The sequence below is a fragment of the Haliotis rufescens genome, unplaced genomic scaffold (assembly GCF_023055435.1).
Source record: "Haliotis rufescens isolate VD_foot unplaced genomic scaffold, xgHalRufe1.0.p SCAF_5, whole genome shotgun sequence".
Taxonomy (NCBI): domain Eukaryota; kingdom Metazoa; phylum Mollusca; class Gastropoda; order Lepetellida; family Haliotidae; genus Haliotis; species Haliotis rufescens.
Window position 1 is genome coordinate 4269654 of NW_025964223.1, and position 21175 is coordinate 4290828.

Below are 21175 nucleotides of genomic sequence, written 5' to 3' on the forward strand. Positions count from 1 at the left end.
TGGGCACTTTTTTTCCCAAAAAACACAGCTGTGTAGAATGGGGTGCGCATTATACACGCCATAATGAGTTTTGATGGTGTTTTTTTTGCCAAAGGCAAAGACTACCGTGAGGATGTAACACTGGAAATACGATGTCAACAAATCTGTACTGTAGTACACAAATTAATCATTTAATTACACTGTCTGGTTATAAAAAGAGTTCATTGTATATCTAGACTTATGTTTGTAAGTTATTTCATTAATTTTATTCAAAATTCCTTTTAATATTGTTTTAAGTAATTTTAGTGAAATCGTGTGTGAAGCGATCGGAGTATCACACAATTCACCGTTTTTAACAGCAACCACGGTCAGATTACCACTATTGACGCCTTGAAACGAACTTTAGGTGACAGAGAATGGATACATATATCATAAATGCCTTACTTTAACTCGTTAAAAGTCATATTGTTGTACTTGATACTTGGTACTTGAGTTAATCAGTGTTCTAGCCAAGGCATGCAGGGGTAGCCCAGTCTAGTTTCACACAATTGTGAACGCCCCTTAATGCTCACTTAGATTGGAAAGGCCTGGACAAAAAGACAAAATGCCTGTATGAGACCTTAAAGACTCGAAAAGAAAATTTTAAGAGTCCCTTAAAAGGCCTTGAATTCTGTGACCGACTCGTCCTGCTGGTACAGTGCTGAAACAGATTCAGACAATACTTACACGGCTAATCTGAGTGAACCGTCTTTTACTATACCCCACATGGCTGTGCAAAGTGTTGCAGTTGAATCTTTTTCCTTCTGTGGGGATTTTTGGTTAGAATAGGTCCTCAGCAACCTAAGCTGGTTACGACCTAATCGATTGGGTGGTCATGGTTGATTGCATGTCAACCTGTACGACCCGTGAAGATCCGGGGTAAAATAGGTCTTCAGCAACCCCAGCTTGCCGTAAAAGGCGAATATGCTTGTCGTAAGAGGCGACTAATGGGATTGGGTGGTCAGGCTCGCTGACTTGGTTGATGCATGTCATCGATCCCAATTGTGTGGATCGATGCTCATGATATTAATCACTGGATTGTCTGGTCCAGACTCCATTATTTACAGACCGCTGTCATATAGCTGGAATATTGCTGAGACAAACCACAAACCAACCAACCAATCAACCTGTGCTAGTCATGAGGGGCGACCTAATTGATTGGGTGGTCACACTCGACGACATGGTTGATTGCGTGTCTTCGTACCCTGATGACATTGATCGTTGTTCACAATATTTATTCACTGAGTTGACTGGTCCATACTCCATTCTTTACAGGCTGACATTATATAGCTGGAATATTGCTGAACGCGGCTTTAAAACAACAAACAGACACATTTTCCTATGAAAAGCTAGATAATTGCAGATTCAGCGATAATTACAAGGCAAGCCAAAGTCTGATCTTGGTGTAAGCCCACTTCACATCTCTGTGACCATCTTCCTCCAGTTGATGCTCCAGATGTTTACCCAGTACTTTTTGTGTTCAGGGTTCTTCATCCATGGATTCCCCAAACTCCTGCGATTTCAAGAACATCATGACGTTGTCTTGAAAAAGTTCCTTCCCAAAATCCGAAAACATCTGGTAAGATACAGAATTAAGTACTACTATGCTGATATAAGAGTAATGTTCATTCACACACCAACTGATACTTACTGACAATGCATGGGACTTTGTTGAGAATGAATGTACCCTTGTCAATGTATTCAGCATCTGCTTTAATTGGTGTTGAATTTGCCATAGTGCTAACCGTTTGTTTGATAGAGGCTTTAACTGGATACAAGATTTATTAGCAGAGCCGTACACATGTCTGACATCGACGATGCATGAATGTCAACAGACACATATATTCAAACATCAGGGGCAGGTAATTCTGATCATCATTTCCGGTTACACGGAAATACTTAACACAGAACAAGTAGCACAGGAAACTGTCGATTTAACTCATGTTTGGGGGATTTCAGACTATAATCTGTAATAAACTGCCACCACACCCAAACTCCCTAGTAAACAGGATGAATATAGTGTATGTGTTTTTCGGATAGTTTAGCCTTTGTCACCATGTACATATGTAGAATGCATCATCTGATTGAGTGTTGGCTGATTGACTTGCAGGAGAGGAATGAGATTTACCCAACACTCTACACCATCAAGTGGTTCCTTCAGTGCTTCCTAGACAGGGTGAGTACAAGCACTGGAACTTACTGCTGAATGACATAGCAATACTTAAGTAAATGATACGTAAATTAGAGGAAAGGAACATGTGTCAGTGCTTGAAGACAACAAGTTAGGTTTGTGAAGACAAAGATGAGGTTTATGAACACTATTTTATGTGTTTATGTTTCAGATCTGATTATTTTTGCAGATTTGAATTAGTGTAATTATTCTGGGATCTTGACCCAAATGTAAGATTGTTTTAAGAAAACAGGTCTGATAGCAGAATTCAAGTTAAGATTTAAGACCTATATTTTTAACTTATTCTGCATACATATTGCACATTGCTCTTTCTACCGAAGTTCTCCGATCTATCAGCATCTTCAGTAACATTTTTGCCCAGCATGACCTCCATGACCCTTGTGACATGTGCTGCCATTATTCCCTTCTTCAATAACTAAGCAGATTGTGAGAGAAGAGATCTTAACTTCTTTTTTTTCAAATTCTATCTTTGCTGGTTGAATTTCATACTGGGAAGTGAACATTTGATTATTCAAAACCTTTTGTCTTAATCGGAAATTTATCATTCACGAGGACAGTACCCATGATCGGCTGCCTTAAGTCACATGCTTGAATTTGACCAATCACGATCCTTGTAGCAGATTTTGTCAAGAAAGCCTCCTTAGAAACCAATTTCTATCCAGTAAAATCACATGTTACAGCTTCGAAAATACACCAGGGGGAGGTAACTATCATATTATTGACGTCATAAGCATTCTAGTGAACAATTTAAAGATCGAACAAATCTTCATAAACAGTGATGTCTCCCAGTATTTTCTCATGTTACCGAGGGGAAAGCCACTGTTATCAGGAAATGGGTGATGACAGATAAGATATAAAATTCCTTTTAAAATAAATTTCCAATTACGTTAACAATGGAAATGAATGAAAGATAGGAAAGTGGATATAACGAAATCTTATGATTGCTGAAAATCATCAAATTTTTGCTTCCCAGTTTGAAATTCATCCAGCATAGTTAGAATTTGAAAAAATTCATCAGGTAAGATCTCGTCTCTCACAATCCACTTAGTTTGTGAAGAAGGGAATAATGGCATACAGGGGAGTGTCTTTCGACACCACATGTCACAAGGGTCATGGAGGTCATGTTGGGCAAAAGAGTACTGAATACGCTGATAGATCGTCATTCATTTAGAGTGAGGACTTCGGTAGTAAGGGCACAATGTGCAGTATGTAATGCAGGATAAGTTCAAAATAAACATAATGCTCTGATTGTGGAATGGTTTTTTAATATACAAATCATATTAGTAAAGAAAAATTATTTTTTGAACAAATCTGAAATCAGAATTAAAATATATGTTTTTATGTTTGTTTATGAGACTATGACATTAGTAAACCAATGTGATTCTTTTGTTGTCTTGCCTATACTTATGTTGTAACAATAATCTGTATGAATACATGGCACTTTTTTTTGCTTAACAGCCTTTAGATTTAAACATGCTTAAAAAATAAAATTTAAACAATTTACAAATTGCCATGTATCCATGTTTCTTCTAAGTGCCTATCAAAGTCTGTATGTTGTTTGCCAGACTCCCTTCCACCTGACCCTGCGACTGTGGGACGTGTGGATGCTGGAGGGGGACCGAGTGCTCACGGGGATGTCCTACTGTATTGTCAAGATGCACAGAAGTACGTACTCACCAACACCAGTGGTAGAAACTAACATTTTTGGTCCACTAGTCCTTATAATGATAATATATAGCAAAATCCTTAAAAATATCTACTTGTCCTTATGATACCTTAACTATTGGGCAGATTGGCAAGGACTATAGGACTAGTGCCAATTTCTAACCCTGAACACACACTCACATTCCACATCTGTCCTGTGTAAATACATACAACATATGAATGTAGTATATATTTGAACATTTGACGACCTCTTCGGGATTCTGCGGCACAATTTTCCCTCACTGTATCATGATTGTCACAAGACTGGAGTGAGTGAGTGAGCGAGTGAGTGATTGAGTTTCTTTTATGCCATTTTCAACAGTATCAGTTATGTCAAGGTGTGTGAGGAATTCAAGCCCAAAGTGATGCAAGTTTTAGATGCTTAGCATCGAGGTGAAACACATGAGCTGGCTATTGTGCTGACAAACCAGTGATTATGATCTGGACAAGTACATGACCTCAGTATCATGACCTCAGGATCATGACATATTGAAGGGACAACTGTTCTCTTCAAATAAAGGTGCCTGGGATGACTGGGCCCATTAGAAAATGACAATGTTCAGTGGTATGTGTTTCCTGAAAATGTTTCCTGAATTGAACAAAACAAGGTTATTGATCTAAAAATATCAGTTATTCTATATTTGATGTGTCTGGTTTATTTCAATGCATGTACAATAATAATGTTAATTTTGATCCTTGTCCTCCTTCCCAGGACGAATTGGTCGGATGCAGATGGACGACCTCTTGTCCTTCTTCCAGAGCAATCTTGAGAAGGACTTCAGCTATGACGATGACGTTGTGGTCGAGCAGCTTCAGATCTGTATGGAGGAACTCCGAAAAGCCAGGATGGACGTCCCACCAAAAGCAAAAAATAACGAGTCTCCTACACTTCCATTTGGGCTAGATATTGAGCCCAGCATAGATCAGTTGATAGGGAGGAGAACGGTAGAATCTATAGATGAACATTTCCGACGGAATCCCAGAGGTGGAAAGGCAGCATATCACCGAAGGCGGAACTTGGGCACAAATGGTACCCCTGAAATGTCGCGCAGTCGGACTGATACTCGTTCTATACAATCGAGTCGGTTGTCTGAGTACTCTATAGACGGATCATCGTACTACGATACTGCTGGCAACTCCAGAATGTCCTTAGTAGATTACAGTGTGAGGACATCCGTGCCCAGTTCACGCACATCGTTTGCTGATGCTTCAGAGATGAACAGCCTCAATCTTGGTCACAGTACACAAACACTTGATCGGGTGTCCGATTTTGATCCGGACAAGACTCCTGAATACGAGCATGTAGAACCTCCCAGGATGGCCACATCGGAGTATCACCAACGATATGAAGTAGTTCATCCCATCACCGTGGTCGATGTTAAAGTGGAGCCCATGGAAGCTGAAACACAGCCATCGTCGGAAGCATCGGACTACGATAACCTGAATGGAATGGAGGATTACTCGGACACAGGAACGCTACGTCCGTCAATGCCGCAGAGCAAGTCTGATGGCTACATGACGGTACATACTGACAGTGAAATGGTTGTGATGAACGGACACGATCAAATATCTACCAACATGAGACTAACCCGCACAGAGGATAGTCTTCATCAAAGTCAGTTTTCCGACCGTACAGATCACCGGGAGGTTGAGCACCAGAACGGTGTCCGGGTCGAGCGTCAAATCTCACGCCAGGTCCGAGAGACGTCCAGTACGTCAAGGAGGGTCATCCACACCAAGTCCCACAAGGAAACAGTCTTTCTTTGAACAAGCGCATCACTACACTTAGGTTATTTATTCTTCACGTAAATGACAGTAACGTCTTCAACATCCTCATGATCATAACTAGGTTTGACAGATTAGTTAGAATTCAGTGAAATCCTTTTGTCCATGTTTGCCATGTCTTTTGATAAGGATGTTCCTCGATTGAAAAATTCAAAATTTGATTCAACCATTTTCTATAATTAGGGAATACTTTTTGGCAAATGTCCGCTTTGCTGTCGTCTGTCGATAGTTTTCTCATTGTCATTTATTATTTTCTCCAGAGGAGCATGTCATTGTTATGAATTCAAGGTTACAGATTTTGGAACCACCAATGATATGTGTAGCATTTACAAGTTCAAACCGATTTGATAATATGTACATGATTGTTTTGTATGTGATTTTATAATTATTCACCGATTTGACCAATTGTATTGCTGTATGTTGAATGTATAGGGCTTTTAGATTGTTGAGCAATGGAAACGTCTTTACTATACTATCACCACTGATGTTACTCACTCCAACTTTTACTCACATCTGTTTTAGAGACTTCGTCTGTGATAATGGGTTATTTCGCTTGATGGTAACGTGTACGAGAGCTTCAAGCTTGAGTGTGTCCATTTTGTTAACAGAGAGAAAGCTTTGCTTTGTGACTTCATCAAAACCTCCCATCTTTTGTACAACCAAACATGAATTTAACATGATCAAAACAGTTTTGTTCTGTGGGTCATGTTCATTGTGTAGCCATGGTAACTGTTACTATAGCAACATTGAATATCCCCAGATACCTACTTCTAAGCTGTGGATGTTAGACTTTAGTCATGATACCTAAGTTGTCGGAACTTTCAGCACGATCTATTTCAATTTTTGTGTGGTTTAAAAGCAGTGAAAAAAGTGAAAAGCTGAGTAATAAAGTATAGCTTTTTTTGTTAAACTTGGACTTTTCTGGAAAAGACTGACAGTGAAAATTCCTTTTTTTAGCTCCCCTGGGCCTGAGTGATCAAGTGCTCTTAGTGCTATCATGCAACACTTGAAGTGGTGAGGTCACTTTGTCACACAGGTCCATGGAGCAGTTCAAACAAGGCCATTGTAACAGATTTACAATAGTATTAGCGCTAAGATCGCTTTGTGGAACAGGTTTAGGGCCTGTTCAAACAAGCAATATTAGTGCCATGATTGTACCTCTGATAAAGGTTTACTGATAATATTAGCACTAAGATCACTGTGGAACAGGGTCTTGACTGATTGAGATGTTGTCAAGATTCAAGTTCTATTCTGATCTTGATGTTTCCTCCTGAGGGAGAATCTCCTCCAGAACAGGATGTAAGTTATCGGCATTTCTGAACATAATCATGTTGATTGAACATTATCATTAGTTTAACAATAATCATTGATGAACTTACATTTTAATAAGATTAATTTTATCTCCCTGAACTACAGTTAAATATGATCTTTGATATCGCTGTGAACTACAGTTTAATATGAACTTTGATATCGCTGTGAATTTCAGTTGAATACCATCTTACATTTCGTTGTGAATTACAGTTTAATACCATCTTTGATTGCCCTGTGAAATATTTTTTGTTATCATGTTTCCTAAATCTTCTGATTAGAATCCTGGGTCCATGAGGACAACACCCGGTGCTCCTGTAAGTATAACATATGATATTGGTTCCTTGGGCACACATTGTCACTGTACACCTCCCTGGGGGGGTTTACCTGGCACACATCAAATCCAGTCCCCCTATCGATAGTTATCACTTCTCATCAGTGTCACATGATCTGGTCACGCCCTCATCTTTAACTTTGACCTATGCAAGCAATATTTGTGTTTGAAACTTACAATGATATCGGCTAGTCAGGTTGGTTTGGTATTGGCTATGGGGAACTTGATAGAATGGATGTGGTACCATGGCATACAGGGGAGGGGTTTAGGGGAAAGGATACCTTTGTATGAGAAAAGTGCCCATGAATTCATCACGTCTGATTTGACAACCAAACTCGCTCCCCCGTTTTGCCCTCTGAACACCAAGCCCTAGCATCCAGCGACCACCCACCATGTCTAAAAATTCAGAACATGACCCCCCCCTTCACACACATATACACACACACCAAAGGTAAAAATTTGAAATGTGAATCTTCATACACCTCTTAAGTATGTAGCACAAGACCTAGAAACCTATCTTACTCTGCGCTACCATCTCCAGTGATGCACATATTAAGGGTAGTTTGGACATGGTTTATATTAGAACCTCGTGTGAAAAGACTTGATACATGATTTATGTCTTCATATTATAGATTTCAGAAGTTTCCAATTAAGAGTTATTGAATTGTCTTCATGAATCTCTATTTAATTGGGAAAGACTTTTATATATTGTATCAATATTTGCTTCTCATTTATAAATAAATGAATACAGTTCTATAAACAAATACTTCAGATATAAGAAAAATGGTTTTCTATTTTTGCTGTTGTTAGAGCAAAACCGGTCACAAATGATATCAAAACCAGTAGTGCTCCTTCAACTGGTGATTGTGTGACAGGTCTTTTAAGAAAGTGTTTTGGCTTGATGGCATTAAAGAAGCAGGTGGTCCGGTTTGTGTCTGAATATTTTACTGATCTCATCCCCAGGCCACTGCACTTATATTGTCTTCCACGTAATCCCTCATGTTGATGTCTTCTTCGGTCGGTGCAACATGGCTGTCAGGTTAAACAGGGTTCGTGCACACTGTGTCCCATGTTAAAGTATTACCGAGTGTCCAGATGGGGAGTAACAGCTTCACCAGCATCATACAGTTTGCATCTTGAGCATTACTTCTTATGTCAAGTTAAGAAAAATTGATTTTGATTAAGTAGACTCAGCTGACTCATATTTCCTGATTAGAATATGAAACTTGAGACTAATTGTTTACCAATGTACTACAATCAGAACTGTTTGGCAGACTGGTGACAGTGTCATTTTAGAGGAGATTTTTCATATTCAGAGTTATCCATATATGTTTTTTAGACGTTGATGATTTTTGTACCTGGTTTGAGTGATGGCCTGAATACCTCCTCAAGTGACCATCCTCGTCATGGAAGGGCAGTCCGGTAGAGATGCGCAGTGGTTTTACTCAGGTGATGAGGATGCAAAGAAAAGATTTGTTTTGCTGTGATTTTCACTGTTGTGACCCAGTTGCTGATAGATGGAAGGATTGCATATTGTGTGTAACATTCATTAGTCTGTAGTTTGCTGGTACTGTGAACGTTCAGGAGGGTCTAGTCGGTATTGCTTCCATTCATTACAAGGAAGATAACATTGTCTGCCTTATTGCAGCAAGCTTAGTTAGCTTTGGATATTGTTACTCTCAAGTATCCCAACATGGAAACCAACGGCTGAAATGGTACACCAAAATCACATTACAGTTTGCATGTATCACACTATTTCGTGATGATAAGAAACATATGACAACAACATACTTAACTGGAAAAGTAGAAGTGTATTTCATTATTGGCATAACAATGAAATTCGAACAAAATATTTTCAGGACATGTGATCACATTGAATATAGGACTTAGTTACTGTAAATCAAATAGGTAACAGCAGTTAGTAGACTCTGAATGAGCAGGTAATTAAACAATAGTTAATCAATTAAAAATGTTTTATGTCTTGAGAGAGTGTTATAAACACCAAACTTCCCTGATGACTCTGCGAGCAGTGTTTACATATATATTAAGGACATTACATCGAAACATTGTGTTTATCCAGAAATGTAGAAACAGTGTTGTTAAGACCAACAAGGTTTCACTCTTAATAGCTACATATCACAGTGATGGGGTGAGGTAGCCTAGTGGTTAAAGCGTTCGCTCGTCACGCTGAAGACCCGGGTACGATTCCCCAGGGTACAAAGGGTGAGGTCTGTTTCTGATTTTCCCTTGCTGAAATATGGCTAAGAGTGCTGTTAAACAATACTTGCTCACTTGCTCATTGAAGTGATGGTTCATCATCCTGAAAATGTGGTTTGGTTCTCTTCATGGGGACAATGTCTGAAGCCAATTTTTGGTGTTCCCCGCCGCAGTGTTGCCTGAATATTGCTAAAGTGGCGTAAAACAATACTCACTAAAGTGATGGTTCATCATCCCCAAAATCAGGTTGTAGTCTCCACACTCTTTGTTCCGATTCCACCCGTTCTTGATGTCCCCAAGACATTGCTGGCTTGCTAGAACCAGCAACAGTGGCGTGAAGCCCTGCTCCTACTGTACTGTACTGTACTGTACTGTGATGGTGTATTGTTCCAGACTCATCTCTGCCATGAAGTAAACGCACATCCACGTGTTCAGCTCTGTGTAGATATGCTTAATGATGTACATGATTCTTCTGTATATTGGACAGGCCCATCATGGCGTCCTTGCGTTGTTGGCAACATTACAGCTCAGTGTTGCTCTGTGTCTGACAGTGTGTGTGTGAGTTCTGTGGAATTGTTCTGTTTTCTGTGGAATACAGTTACTGTTATTTCCCTACCGATTGGTTTATTGAGAGGGAGTTTTAATGTGGATAACACAGAAGTGACTTGTCTTGTTATCTGTGTGTTAAACAAGGTACTTGGTGCATAATGTTTTCCGTGGTTTCTGTCAAATACTCTGAATGTATTTCTGTATATTTATCAGACCGTTTCCTTGGTGCATGATTTTGTTGGATGAATACCGTGCTGCAAATATGTAGACATCATGAGTGGAATGAACACTACTTATGATATTAACCTAGTCACAAGTTTTGAAAGGAAGCAATAAAAACCAATTGCTTTTAAACAGACATAGAGTTGATTTGAATTCTAATGATAAACTGATGTTTTTTTAGTGAGGTATTGGTTGATAGGGAATTATTGACTTTATACAAATGATACAAACAGACAAGAGTTAAAGCTGATTTTTTTTTTAATCCATGTGTGTGTTTCTACATCGAGGGAATTAGAGGTTATAAATACTATGGACACCTTACAGCAGCAACGTGCTGATAGTTAGACCATATAAAAACAGATTCTCGGTTCTCATCACTTTGTTAATCTTTCCCAACCATGCCAGGGGGCACGGGTGGCCCAGTCGTCTAAGGCGCTACGATTCGCTGTGCAGAGTTGCATCCCGTGGGCATGCCAGAAACCTATGATTGTGGATTCGAAACCCAGTTCGCCCCGATTATGTTTCTAGGTTTGTCAGCACCATACCTGTGTTCGTGGGTTTCACCGAAGTGGTAAACGTCTGAGACCTGCATCACTTCGGGCTATCCTATAGCCTATATAGCTGGAATATTGCTGAGTGCGACATTAAACAACAAACAAACAAAACAACCACTTGTTTCCTATTTGTTAATGCTATTGTTCTCAGTATAAATGCAGAAAATATTTGAATAGCAATGTTGACAGTAACTTTTGTAAAATGCCTGTCTTTATCAACATTTGAAACTGTTGCGTATAAAGTACATCTTAGAATGAAAAATAAATCTTTAAACTCTGAATTGGAACCATACATGAAACCTTGGTTTGGGCAGTGATGAGAAACAAGAATTGTTCTTTATATGGCATCTATTCAATGACAGAAAGGGCGGTGGTGTAGCCTTAATGAAGTTTCAGCTCATCACTGGGAAGGCTCAGGTCTGATTGCCCTCACTGGTTTGGTGTGTGATGAGGCTATGGCTAGCCTTGAGGTCAAACCATTTGCTTGTCACACCCAGGTTCATGGCTTGTTCACCACATGGGTACGAAGTGTGAAGGGCATTTGTGTCTCTTGCCAGGATATTGCTGGATCCACACTTAATGCAGAAATCCACAGTCACTCAAGAACAATAATGTTGTCCTGGCATGAACAGCTTCTGGCAGCCCCAGTGAAGACCTTCAGTGACAGGTTGTGTCTAACATGCTGTCATTAGGATCAGCGGCTTTGTGCCACCATGGATTGCAGGATGAGTTGGGCCAACATCAACAAACTATATTCACAGACTCCCTTTGAATCCCTATGAAGATGCTTCCATACCCTGGACTGTTATTTGTGTTAGTGATCAGAGTGAACTGATCCACTGTGATGATAACTCAACCATCTGATATGTAACCTTTTTCAGTGTGTAAGTGTCTGGTAGCTCATAAGCTGGTACTGACATTCAAATATAATTCCATGAATTCTATTACTCAACCAGATAATGTCTCGCTGTTTGAACAACATGCACATTTGACCAAAAAATCTCCTTTTTTTTTTTTTTTTTAAAGAAAATCCGCCTTTTTATACTTTGTTTTATGAGCATGATAAAATTTTATCATGACTTGTATCAAGATGTCTGTGGATCATTTCAGTCCAACATAGAGAATACATACAAGAATAATTCACTGAATGAGAGAATGTGATAGCCAGTTTATGTTTGTGCATGCGCAAAATGGGTTGATTTGTAACACTTTGTTACCATGGTTACCCAAACTGTAACCATGAGACATACTACGAAGTATAGCAAATGTATTTCAGATGTTTATATATATTTAGAGTGTGCAGAATACAGCTGCCATATTGTGTAGATTGTATGTACTCCAATATTGGTCTGTGATTATCGTGTATATTGGCTGTATATGTGGATATAGTGCCATACTTTCAGTGTGTGTATATAGTCTATATTGTGTCATATGCAATGAAACGATTGTAGAGAGTATCTAGTTATACAAGATCTGTAATCCTATGTACGAACACTTTTATTTTTAATCAGAGTTATTGTTATACAACAGAATGGAGAAACAAATAAATCAGATTTTTTTATCTTAGCCGTTTCCTGCACTTGGTCTCTTGTGTGGTGAAAAGGGCATACATATATATGTACAAGAAAAATGTATGTTTAGAAAACTTTTACTTTTAAATCAAAGTCATTAAAATGGAAGCTGTGCTTATATTCAATCTGGTCTACTTTGGTACAAAAAACTGCCAGAATACAGTGGGTTCTTAATTGTATGTTTGTCAGATTTTTATGTTTTAATTTGACATATACTCGCTTTGGTCGAAAAAGTATGTTTTCTTGTGAAGAGGGATGGTGTGCAAAACTTTAGAATATTTGTTTTCTCAATTTATAACATATTGAAGCCAATTTGGGCATAAAAACCTCCTTTTGTGGTTCTTCTAGAATTCCATCATGTGAACCTGGCGAAAGCATTATTTACTTGGTAGTTATAAGTTGAAGAGCAAGCTTTAAATTGTTCTTCTTCCTTGAAGAAGCTTCCACTGATGAATGTTTTACTACTGCCTGAACAAAACAGTTCAGCCAAAGTTGAAGGATATACACTGTTTAGAAATGTCTTTGTAGGAATATTTTGTGAGACGCTGTTGCTTCATTTATATGTGCATTTGTTAAAGTCAGGTACTGCTTGCCGACACGTCATGGTGTCTTGTGTTAAGAAACAGCAGATATCTGCTCATCTGAGACATGTGATGATGCTGTGCATGGATTAAACTAAAGACTTTGTAGGTTCATAAAGATTTCATTCCCATAATCTTCTTGCCTTAGATAGGAAAAGTTTACCTCAAAGATATTCAGAAATAAGTGCCATTATGTTCATGATCACTGACCTGTCATTGCGAAGTACATACTTACATGATCATGGCTTACATCACCATTGGAACATTTGAACAGTGACATTAACAAGTTCATAATGAAGACGTGCAATAAGTAATTTTTTGTAAATTTGTAGAAATTTACGTAAGTGTAGTAGGATGATTTCTGGCCCAAAGAGAAAAGTATTGATCCACCTTGATAATATATCTGCTATATATATATTCCTGTAAACGTATGTTTCTTGTGTATGATCCTATTCCAAACAAGAGATGTTCTATGTAAGTACTATTGAAATGATATCCAGATATTTGAACTCCTAATACTGCATAGTGTATGTCAATGTTCTTTGTAAATTTTCTTCCCATTCATCCATTTGAGATTTCATGCTTTTTCGCCATACTGTAGGAAGGGCTAGCAATGAACCCACATGCAACAGTGATTAGATGGTAGTTCTATGCAAATTCTCATTGGATGTCGACTTGTTGAGGAGCAGATTGTGCAGTCCCAGTGGCCTGGCTGACACCATCTATGCATGTTGTTGTACAGCAGACACTCTGGGCCCTCAAGCATCTCTAGGTGAGTCTTGTGCTGTTAATAACAGAGGAGAGACATGGCTAGGCAAGGTGGTTTAGTCATCATATTTGACATGTTTCATAGTCATCACTAGTGTTTTCTACAGTGGAAGTTTGTAGATTTGTGAAAAGTCCTGAAAATTATGTGTTTGAGTCTGTCATAATTGAATACAATTTATTGTTTGTAATTTAGCAGAAGTGTGTAACTAGTAAGCACCTGCAATGTTAATGGCCATGGTTGAAATTGTTACATACAATCTGTGAGCCATTACGTGCCCTGGTCGCCCCATAAAGTGCTGCAAGTGTTTGTGATTTTATAGGTTTGGAGAAACATATTTTTTAGATTAGAAGGTACAACTCTACATGTGTCAGTCAAAAATATTTGAGTCTTTCAGTAAACAGCTCATGTTGGCTTTTTGTCTGTGCTGTAAACTTGCTGATGTTGCGTAAAGTTTTATTCAATGACTTGCTGTTTGTAATGATTGCTCTCTATACGAGACATCCTATGTGGTGTAGCTATCTGTTAAAATTGATAAAATAATTCTGTATCTTAAATCCCAAGTGTCCAATAGGATGTGTTGTGTAAACAAGAAAGTATCAAGTCCTACACATGCACAAGGAAGGGATCTACCCATCTGTGTTACTCTGAACGTACCAGAGGTAGATGTTCCTTGAGGAACTGCATCACCACTCCATGCCCAGTGTTTCCCATGTCTCTTCCTCTCCACAGGTTAAGTCTTGCTATGTTCACACACAGCCATGTATATAACTGTAACACTGTGTACATGTACATTTCTGTAAGATAGAAACTCCATGTCGACCAAGTTTGTGTCCTGTAACTTGTGGCTATTTCTAAGAACTCCTGAACTGTAAACAATTGTTTGAGAGCACTGCCTGCCTCCCGCACCCGTCATTGTGTATGTGTTCGGTGTCTGAAGAACTCTGTGGGGACTAACTTCACCATTCAATACCACTCCTTGCTACATCCTTAACGTACAGGATATGTTTCTCAAACAGTATTGAAATAAAATGTAGTTTTCAGCTATTGTCGTTTTCTGTTGTTTGTCTTATGGTTCTGTGACGCACGTTTCCCATGTACGTTTTTAGTCAGGGACCCGTTCCAAACAACAATCCTTGCGCTACGACTATCGAAAGTCTGTGTTAAAGTGAAGAAGCTGCGATCCTATTAGCTCTCATGTGGCCGTGTGGAACGGGCCTTTCAGAAGACATCACATTTTGTATCTTGTTGGATCTAGTGACAAGAAGGTGACAGGTCCTATGCTGATGGTAATTGTTTTTGATTTACTGAACCTTAACATGTACGTGTTTTTGAAGCCAATGTTCTCAAAGACAGACATGACGAGTTGTCTAAGCTGCTGAGTTGCATCCCTTGGCCGTTCCAGGATCCGTTCTTCTGTCAGCACATTCCCCATGATCGTTGGCTTCACCCATGTGGTAAAGCCTACGATCGTTGTCATTATTGACTTTTTTCCACTTAAAACTGACACCCCGTGGAAAAACAAGATTCGAGCCAAACCCATTCAGAGGGTGTAAAGTCTTATAGCTTCGATCACTTCCATATTATATTCAAATGAAGTGTGTTTATAATGAATAAGGAATGTACATAAAACAGCATCAGCTGCAAGCAATCTTTGATGTCTTGATTTTAACAGATCGGACGATAAGATCATGTATGTATGTTATCACCTCCTTAAAACTTTTGACACCGGTCGTGTTTATCCCTAATCGGCACAGATCCATTTTTTTCACCTCTACCTCAAAGATGACAAATCGCCTACGTATCGAGCACATTGGTAGTCCGAACAAGTTGGATATCAAGTCTTTTAAAAAATCACTCTTTGTGATGTTCATGAATCATGAAGCGGTTAATGATTGTTTAAATTTCTCACGAGGCAATGTCTCACACACAACACTCACAACACGGCCTCACAACAGTCACGTGCATTTGGTGTATAGTGATGCAGTACACGAATATGTAAAGCGGGTCATCTCAGCGTCCTATTTGTCGCCATTTGAACGTTACCCACAACAGCGCTACGAGACGGGATCCGGTGTAGTAGGCTCAAACGACTCCCCCCCCCCCCTAAATTTGAGTCATATGGATCTAGGCTCAAATGACTCGCCAAGCCAGGGTCAAACCACTAACTCCCCTACTGGGCCCAAATGACTCCCCTTTTTGGGATTAAAATGATTGCAGAAAAGACCAAACATATCTTGTATTATAAAGGTTTTCAACCCCTCTTCCTCATTTTCTATTCTGAAATGTCAGGTCAAGAACAATCCCCAATATTGTGTGTCAGATGTTTTAGTACCAGTTATTTTATTACAGTTTTATATTTAACTTAATTTGGAAAAATTCCAGGTGCCTCTCTTAAATCACTATACTTTTCTTAACCTATAATTTATTTTCAAAATACTCCCTGTGCCCCACAACCAATTCTTGAGTATCAAGCTCAAACTATTCCCCCTGTTCTATATACACAATGAAAAAGCTAATTACACCCCCATTTCTGAACCATGACAAATGGCAAAAATCATGGCATGGGATGACTGACCACATGAGCTGGGCGATACCAATGTCATCGGATAGAACAAACATTTGACAAATAAAGAAGATATTAGTGAGTCGTGATTGAAATTTACTGACAAAAACATCTTGGTAACACAGGTACTGTTTTTGACCTTAGACAATACCTAAAAAAAAGTATGGAGCTGCAGGATTAAGTAAACGAGTTACGTTTGATGTTTCATGTGAAAATGTTCCTTAAAGTCTCTACTTGACATGACACGTGAAACAGATCAGTAGCGGGTATAACCTCCACGTACCCGGATGACGCAGTCCTCCACACGTTGCATGCCTCAAGTCAGACGTTAGATCTGTTGATGGTTCAAATCTCATTGCTGGCCAGGGTAGAGTCGTTATTGCATTTGCCCTCATGTAATCCACGACTGCATGCGAACGATGAGGCCTGCATTGTCACCCATGTACTGAGGTCGAGTAGCAAGAGGGTGGTTGTCAAAATGAGGAACGACGACTGGCCTCAAAACGTCCCGGATGTACTGAGCCTCTGTTAAAATGTATGGTGACCAAATCCAACCTGCAATCATGAGAGATACACCCCAAACCATTACCGAGCCCCCGCCGTATGCAACAGTCGGTTTAATGTTCCAGGGGGTGAAGGCCGTGTTCCGGTGCCTCCAAACTCTCGTTCTTTCTTCCATCAGTGACGTGGAGCAGAAAGCGACTTTCGTCTGACCAATGGACCCGTCTCCAAGTTCTCAGATTCCAGTTCTGTCGCGCAATACACCATGCTAAACGAGCAGCTTTGTTGTGATCTCTCAACAAGGGACGCTTTATGACTCTCCTAGCCCTCAGTCCTGCTGCTTTCAGCCGGTTCCTGACGGTTCTGGTGCTGAAACGACGATTGGGCAACCACAGCGGTTTCAGACGAGTACTTGTTAAAAAGGGTTCTCGGTGATTGAAACGAAGAAGGTCCCCGTCTTCGCGATGTGTCGTCTTAGGAGGTCTTTCGGATCTGGGACGGTCCTGTACATCACCAGTCTGAGCATGTTTCTCGACTAAACGGCTTACGACAGTGTGATAATACCCCAAATTCCGACCAATGGCGTTACAAGACATTCCTGCCTTATGCATGCCGATTATTTGCCATCTTGTGGCGTTTGATAATCGCCTTCGTGCCATGGTCACACAATGTCATGGAAAAACTGTTTAAAACCGAGCTTAAGAAAGTAATTTTAACGTTTGGATATACTGCTTTTAGAGATACCCGAGGGTAGCATGCTGTACGGCAATACCCTGCATGACACGTGAGCTTTCGTCATCTCGAGAAAACATAATTCTTCCCGTAATATCTTTCATGACTGTTACAAATATTGGGACCAAACAATAATTAAATATATTAGGGTGTGCTTAATTTTTTTCTTTGTGTATATATCCATTTCTTTATTATCAGGCTCAAACTACTCTTCCTATTCTATATCCGATTCTTGAGTATCAGGCTCAAACTACTCCCCCTGTTCAATATCAGATTCTTGAGGATCAGGCTCGAACTTCTCCCCGTATTCGGTATCCGATTCTTTAATTTCTCCCTAAAAACTACTCCCCCTTTCCTACATCCAATACTATATCCAATTATTTAGTACCAGGCTCAGATTTCTCCCACTACTTATATCCGATACTATACTAAGAGAGTAAGACTACTTCACCTATCCTATATCCTATTCCTCCAAACCAGGTTCAGATATCTCCCGCTATTTTACTTTAATTCCGGGGTATCAGGCTGAGACATCTCCCCGTATCTTACATCCTATTTTTAGGTATTAGGCTCATATTACTGACGCTATTCTGCACGTATGATTTTAGTAGGCTCAGATTACTCCCTACTTACATCCGATACTATGAAACTAAAACAGCTTCACTACCTTGCTTAGATTACTCCCTACTTAAATCCGATACTATGAAGCTAAAACAGCTTCACTACGTTGCTCAGATTACTCCCTACTTAAATCCGATACTATGAAGCTAAAACAACTTCACTACCTTGCTCAGATTACTCCCTGTACTTACATCCGATACTATGAAGCTAAAACAACTTCACTACCTTGCTGAGATTACTACCCCTGTCAGGTTTAGACAACTCATTTTCCCTGTATTTGATTCCTCAGCAGCAGCTTCAGCAACTTCCCCCTCCCATATATATGATATATGATTCTTGTTTTCCAGCTTGCACTTATTAGTGCGTCAGAGTAAGTTGAACCTGTTCTCATTTGTAGTTCCTTACATAATGCGAGACATTTCACTCCAATCCTTCAAATTTATCATATAAAATTTCATGCAAAAAATCTGGTAATTTCACAATATGTACAAAGTGGGGTGCAATCATCAAACATACTGTGCTGTATCATCGAAAATATATTATTTGTGTACGTCATTCAGAGACTGTTGCTAATTAGTGTCAAAACATTTGTATTCTTAAAGAAAATAGGGGAGTCATTTGAGCCTGGGTTGTCATCTGAGCCTACGACGGGGGAGTCGTTTGGGCCTAAGGTGAGTCATCTGAGCCAAGGTTCAATGACTCTAGAGTCGATGTAAATAGGTCTTCAACAACCCATGGTTGTCGTAAAAGGTGACAATGCTTGTCGTAAAAGGTGACTATGCTTGTCGTAAAAGGTGACTATGCTTGTCGTAAGATGCCACGAATGGGATCGGGTAGTCAGGCTCGCTGACTTGGTTTATGCATGTCATCGTATCGCATGAAGTCAATCACTGGATAGTCTGGTCCAAAACTCGATTATTTACAGACCTCCGTCATATAGCTGCGGCGTTAAACAATAAACAAACAAACAAACCAGTCGGGGATAGCTACATAAGTAGAGGCAGACTGTAGTGCGGGGACAGTGGGGGAAGTACAACCTTTCCACAAGGAGCCAGACCATGGACCATGATTATTTTTATGAAGCCGAGAACTGTCCCCCAAGTGGGTTGGTCGTTTGTCATGTGGATCCATGCTGTCGAGGTATTTGGAAAAGCAGAACTAAGTTCAATCAAGTATTTTCCTTACCCCGAACAAATCCCAAGCCCGTATTTCACACGGTCATACGCGGCCGTTAGTCAGAGACTGAAATATAATCTTCGTGCATCAGTTTTTACACAAGCAAAACATATCTGTTCAGCCTTGAAATCCTCAAAAGGACTAGTCCTCTGCTCACTAAGTAAAAATAGAGCCAGACCCAGATGACGTACAAATTATATTTATTGAATAAGTGATGTTCTTCGATCTTAGTATCGCATATCATTGGAAGACAACATGAAGAGAGGGGTGTTTTGAATGCCAAATTAAAACTGTCAGTACAGACAATTGCTTTGACACCAGGATAACCTATAACATACTTGTTGCTGTAATGTAGGCTGACGATAACACTCGTGCATTCAACTGGGGGCTTTGTCTGGGTATAGATGTCTGTCACGTATTTGCGATGTAACGTCGCAGTAGGGACGTAAACACTCACCCAGAGGGAGTGAGTGTGACCAGGGGGGTGGGGGTGGGTGAAAAGTCGGGAGTGCACATGAAACGCGAAGTGACTTGGCCGAGTGGCAATGAATATATAAGGTGTCTGAAAGAAGGGGAGTGTTCACCCCTGAATTTTAAACACCATCACCATCCCAACGTTTAAGACCTACCGTGCAATGCATCTGAAGTTTACTGAAGACTATGTCAACTTGAATGGCAATCAGATGAATTTCATTGATAAGTGACTTTTCTGTTGTCTTTATTTTTACGATGGTCAATGTAGATTTACGAACTACAGAACTGTTGAAGGGGACAGAACTGTTTGTCAGGTCAAGTGTGTTTGGGTAAGGATAAGTTTTAGCAGACCCACGCAACTGTCCACATTGGTAAACCACTTGACTGGTTCCAAGTAGCGGTATAAACTTCGTTAAGTTATTGTTAGAACTTTCACCGTCATGGGCGAAGAAGACCCCGTTCAACACATGAAGACGCTCACACATGAAGACGCTCACACATGAAGACGCTCACACATGAATATGATACGAAACGTGAACAATTCCGCAAAAAATCCCGTCTGATTGTTAGACCTTACATCGTCAGTGCCATGGGTGGAGACCTCGTTCTGTGGAGTGAGTGAGTGAGTTGGGTTTAACGCCGCTTTTAACATTATTCCAGTTATATCACGGCATATCAGCTTAATGTGGGAGGAAAGCCCGAAGTGATGCAGGTCTAAGACGTTTACCACTTCGGTGAAACCCACGAGCACAGGTATGGTGCTGACAAACCTAGAAACATAATTGGGGCGAACCGGGATTCGAACCCACAATCATAGGTTTCTGGCATGCCCACGGGACGCAACTCTGCACAACGAATCGCGGCGCCTTAGACGACTGGGCCACCTGTGCCCCCCGTTCTGTGGAAGACCATACAGGTTTATGATACGAAACGTGATGTTCAAAATCGCTACATGCCTATTTAGTGTTTAAGATTGAAATAATACCAAAAATGTATTTAACAACTCTGCGATCTCTATCTTTACGCAGATGTTTAACGAAGTTCAGGTGTGGTATACATACCCTCCATATACAGTTATACAGACATTCCAAAGACAATAATGTTTTAACATCGATGTGTCCTTTCTGCAAATATTACCAAGAAGATGAATACCATGTTTAATTGATATGTCCAGTATTTGAAGATATAAGAATCAAATACCTGCCTCATTATTATTATTATACGTATCCATCACAAAGAAACTTTGCGCAGTTAATGAACAGCAAAATTAGCCACGTTCTATATTTGATTTGTTTATAAGATATT

General features: G+C 39.8%; 1 protein-coding gene across 5 annotated transcripts in view; it reads left to right on the forward strand.

The window, feature by feature from the left end:
* LOC124133564 (USP6 N-terminal-like protein) overlaps positions 1 to 14847 on the forward strand; it is a 53564-nt gene extending 38717 nt beyond the window's left edge. For all 5 annotated transcript variants that reach the window (XM_046497998.2, XM_046498002.2, XM_046498000.2 and 2 more), the window contains 4 exons: positions 1503 to 1597; positions 2129 to 2194; positions 3775 to 3874; positions 4626 to 14847. In XM_046497998.2, coding sequence (XP_046353954.1) covers positions 1503 to 1597; positions 2129 to 2194; positions 3775 to 3874; positions 4626 to 5680 — 1316 coding nt within the window. In that variant the 3' untranslated portion in view covers positions 5681 to 14847. The remainder of the gene's footprint in view (positions 1 to 1502; positions 1598 to 2128; positions 2195 to 3774; positions 3875 to 4625) is intronic.
* The last annotated feature ends 6328 nt before the right edge of the window (positions 14848 to 21175 follow it).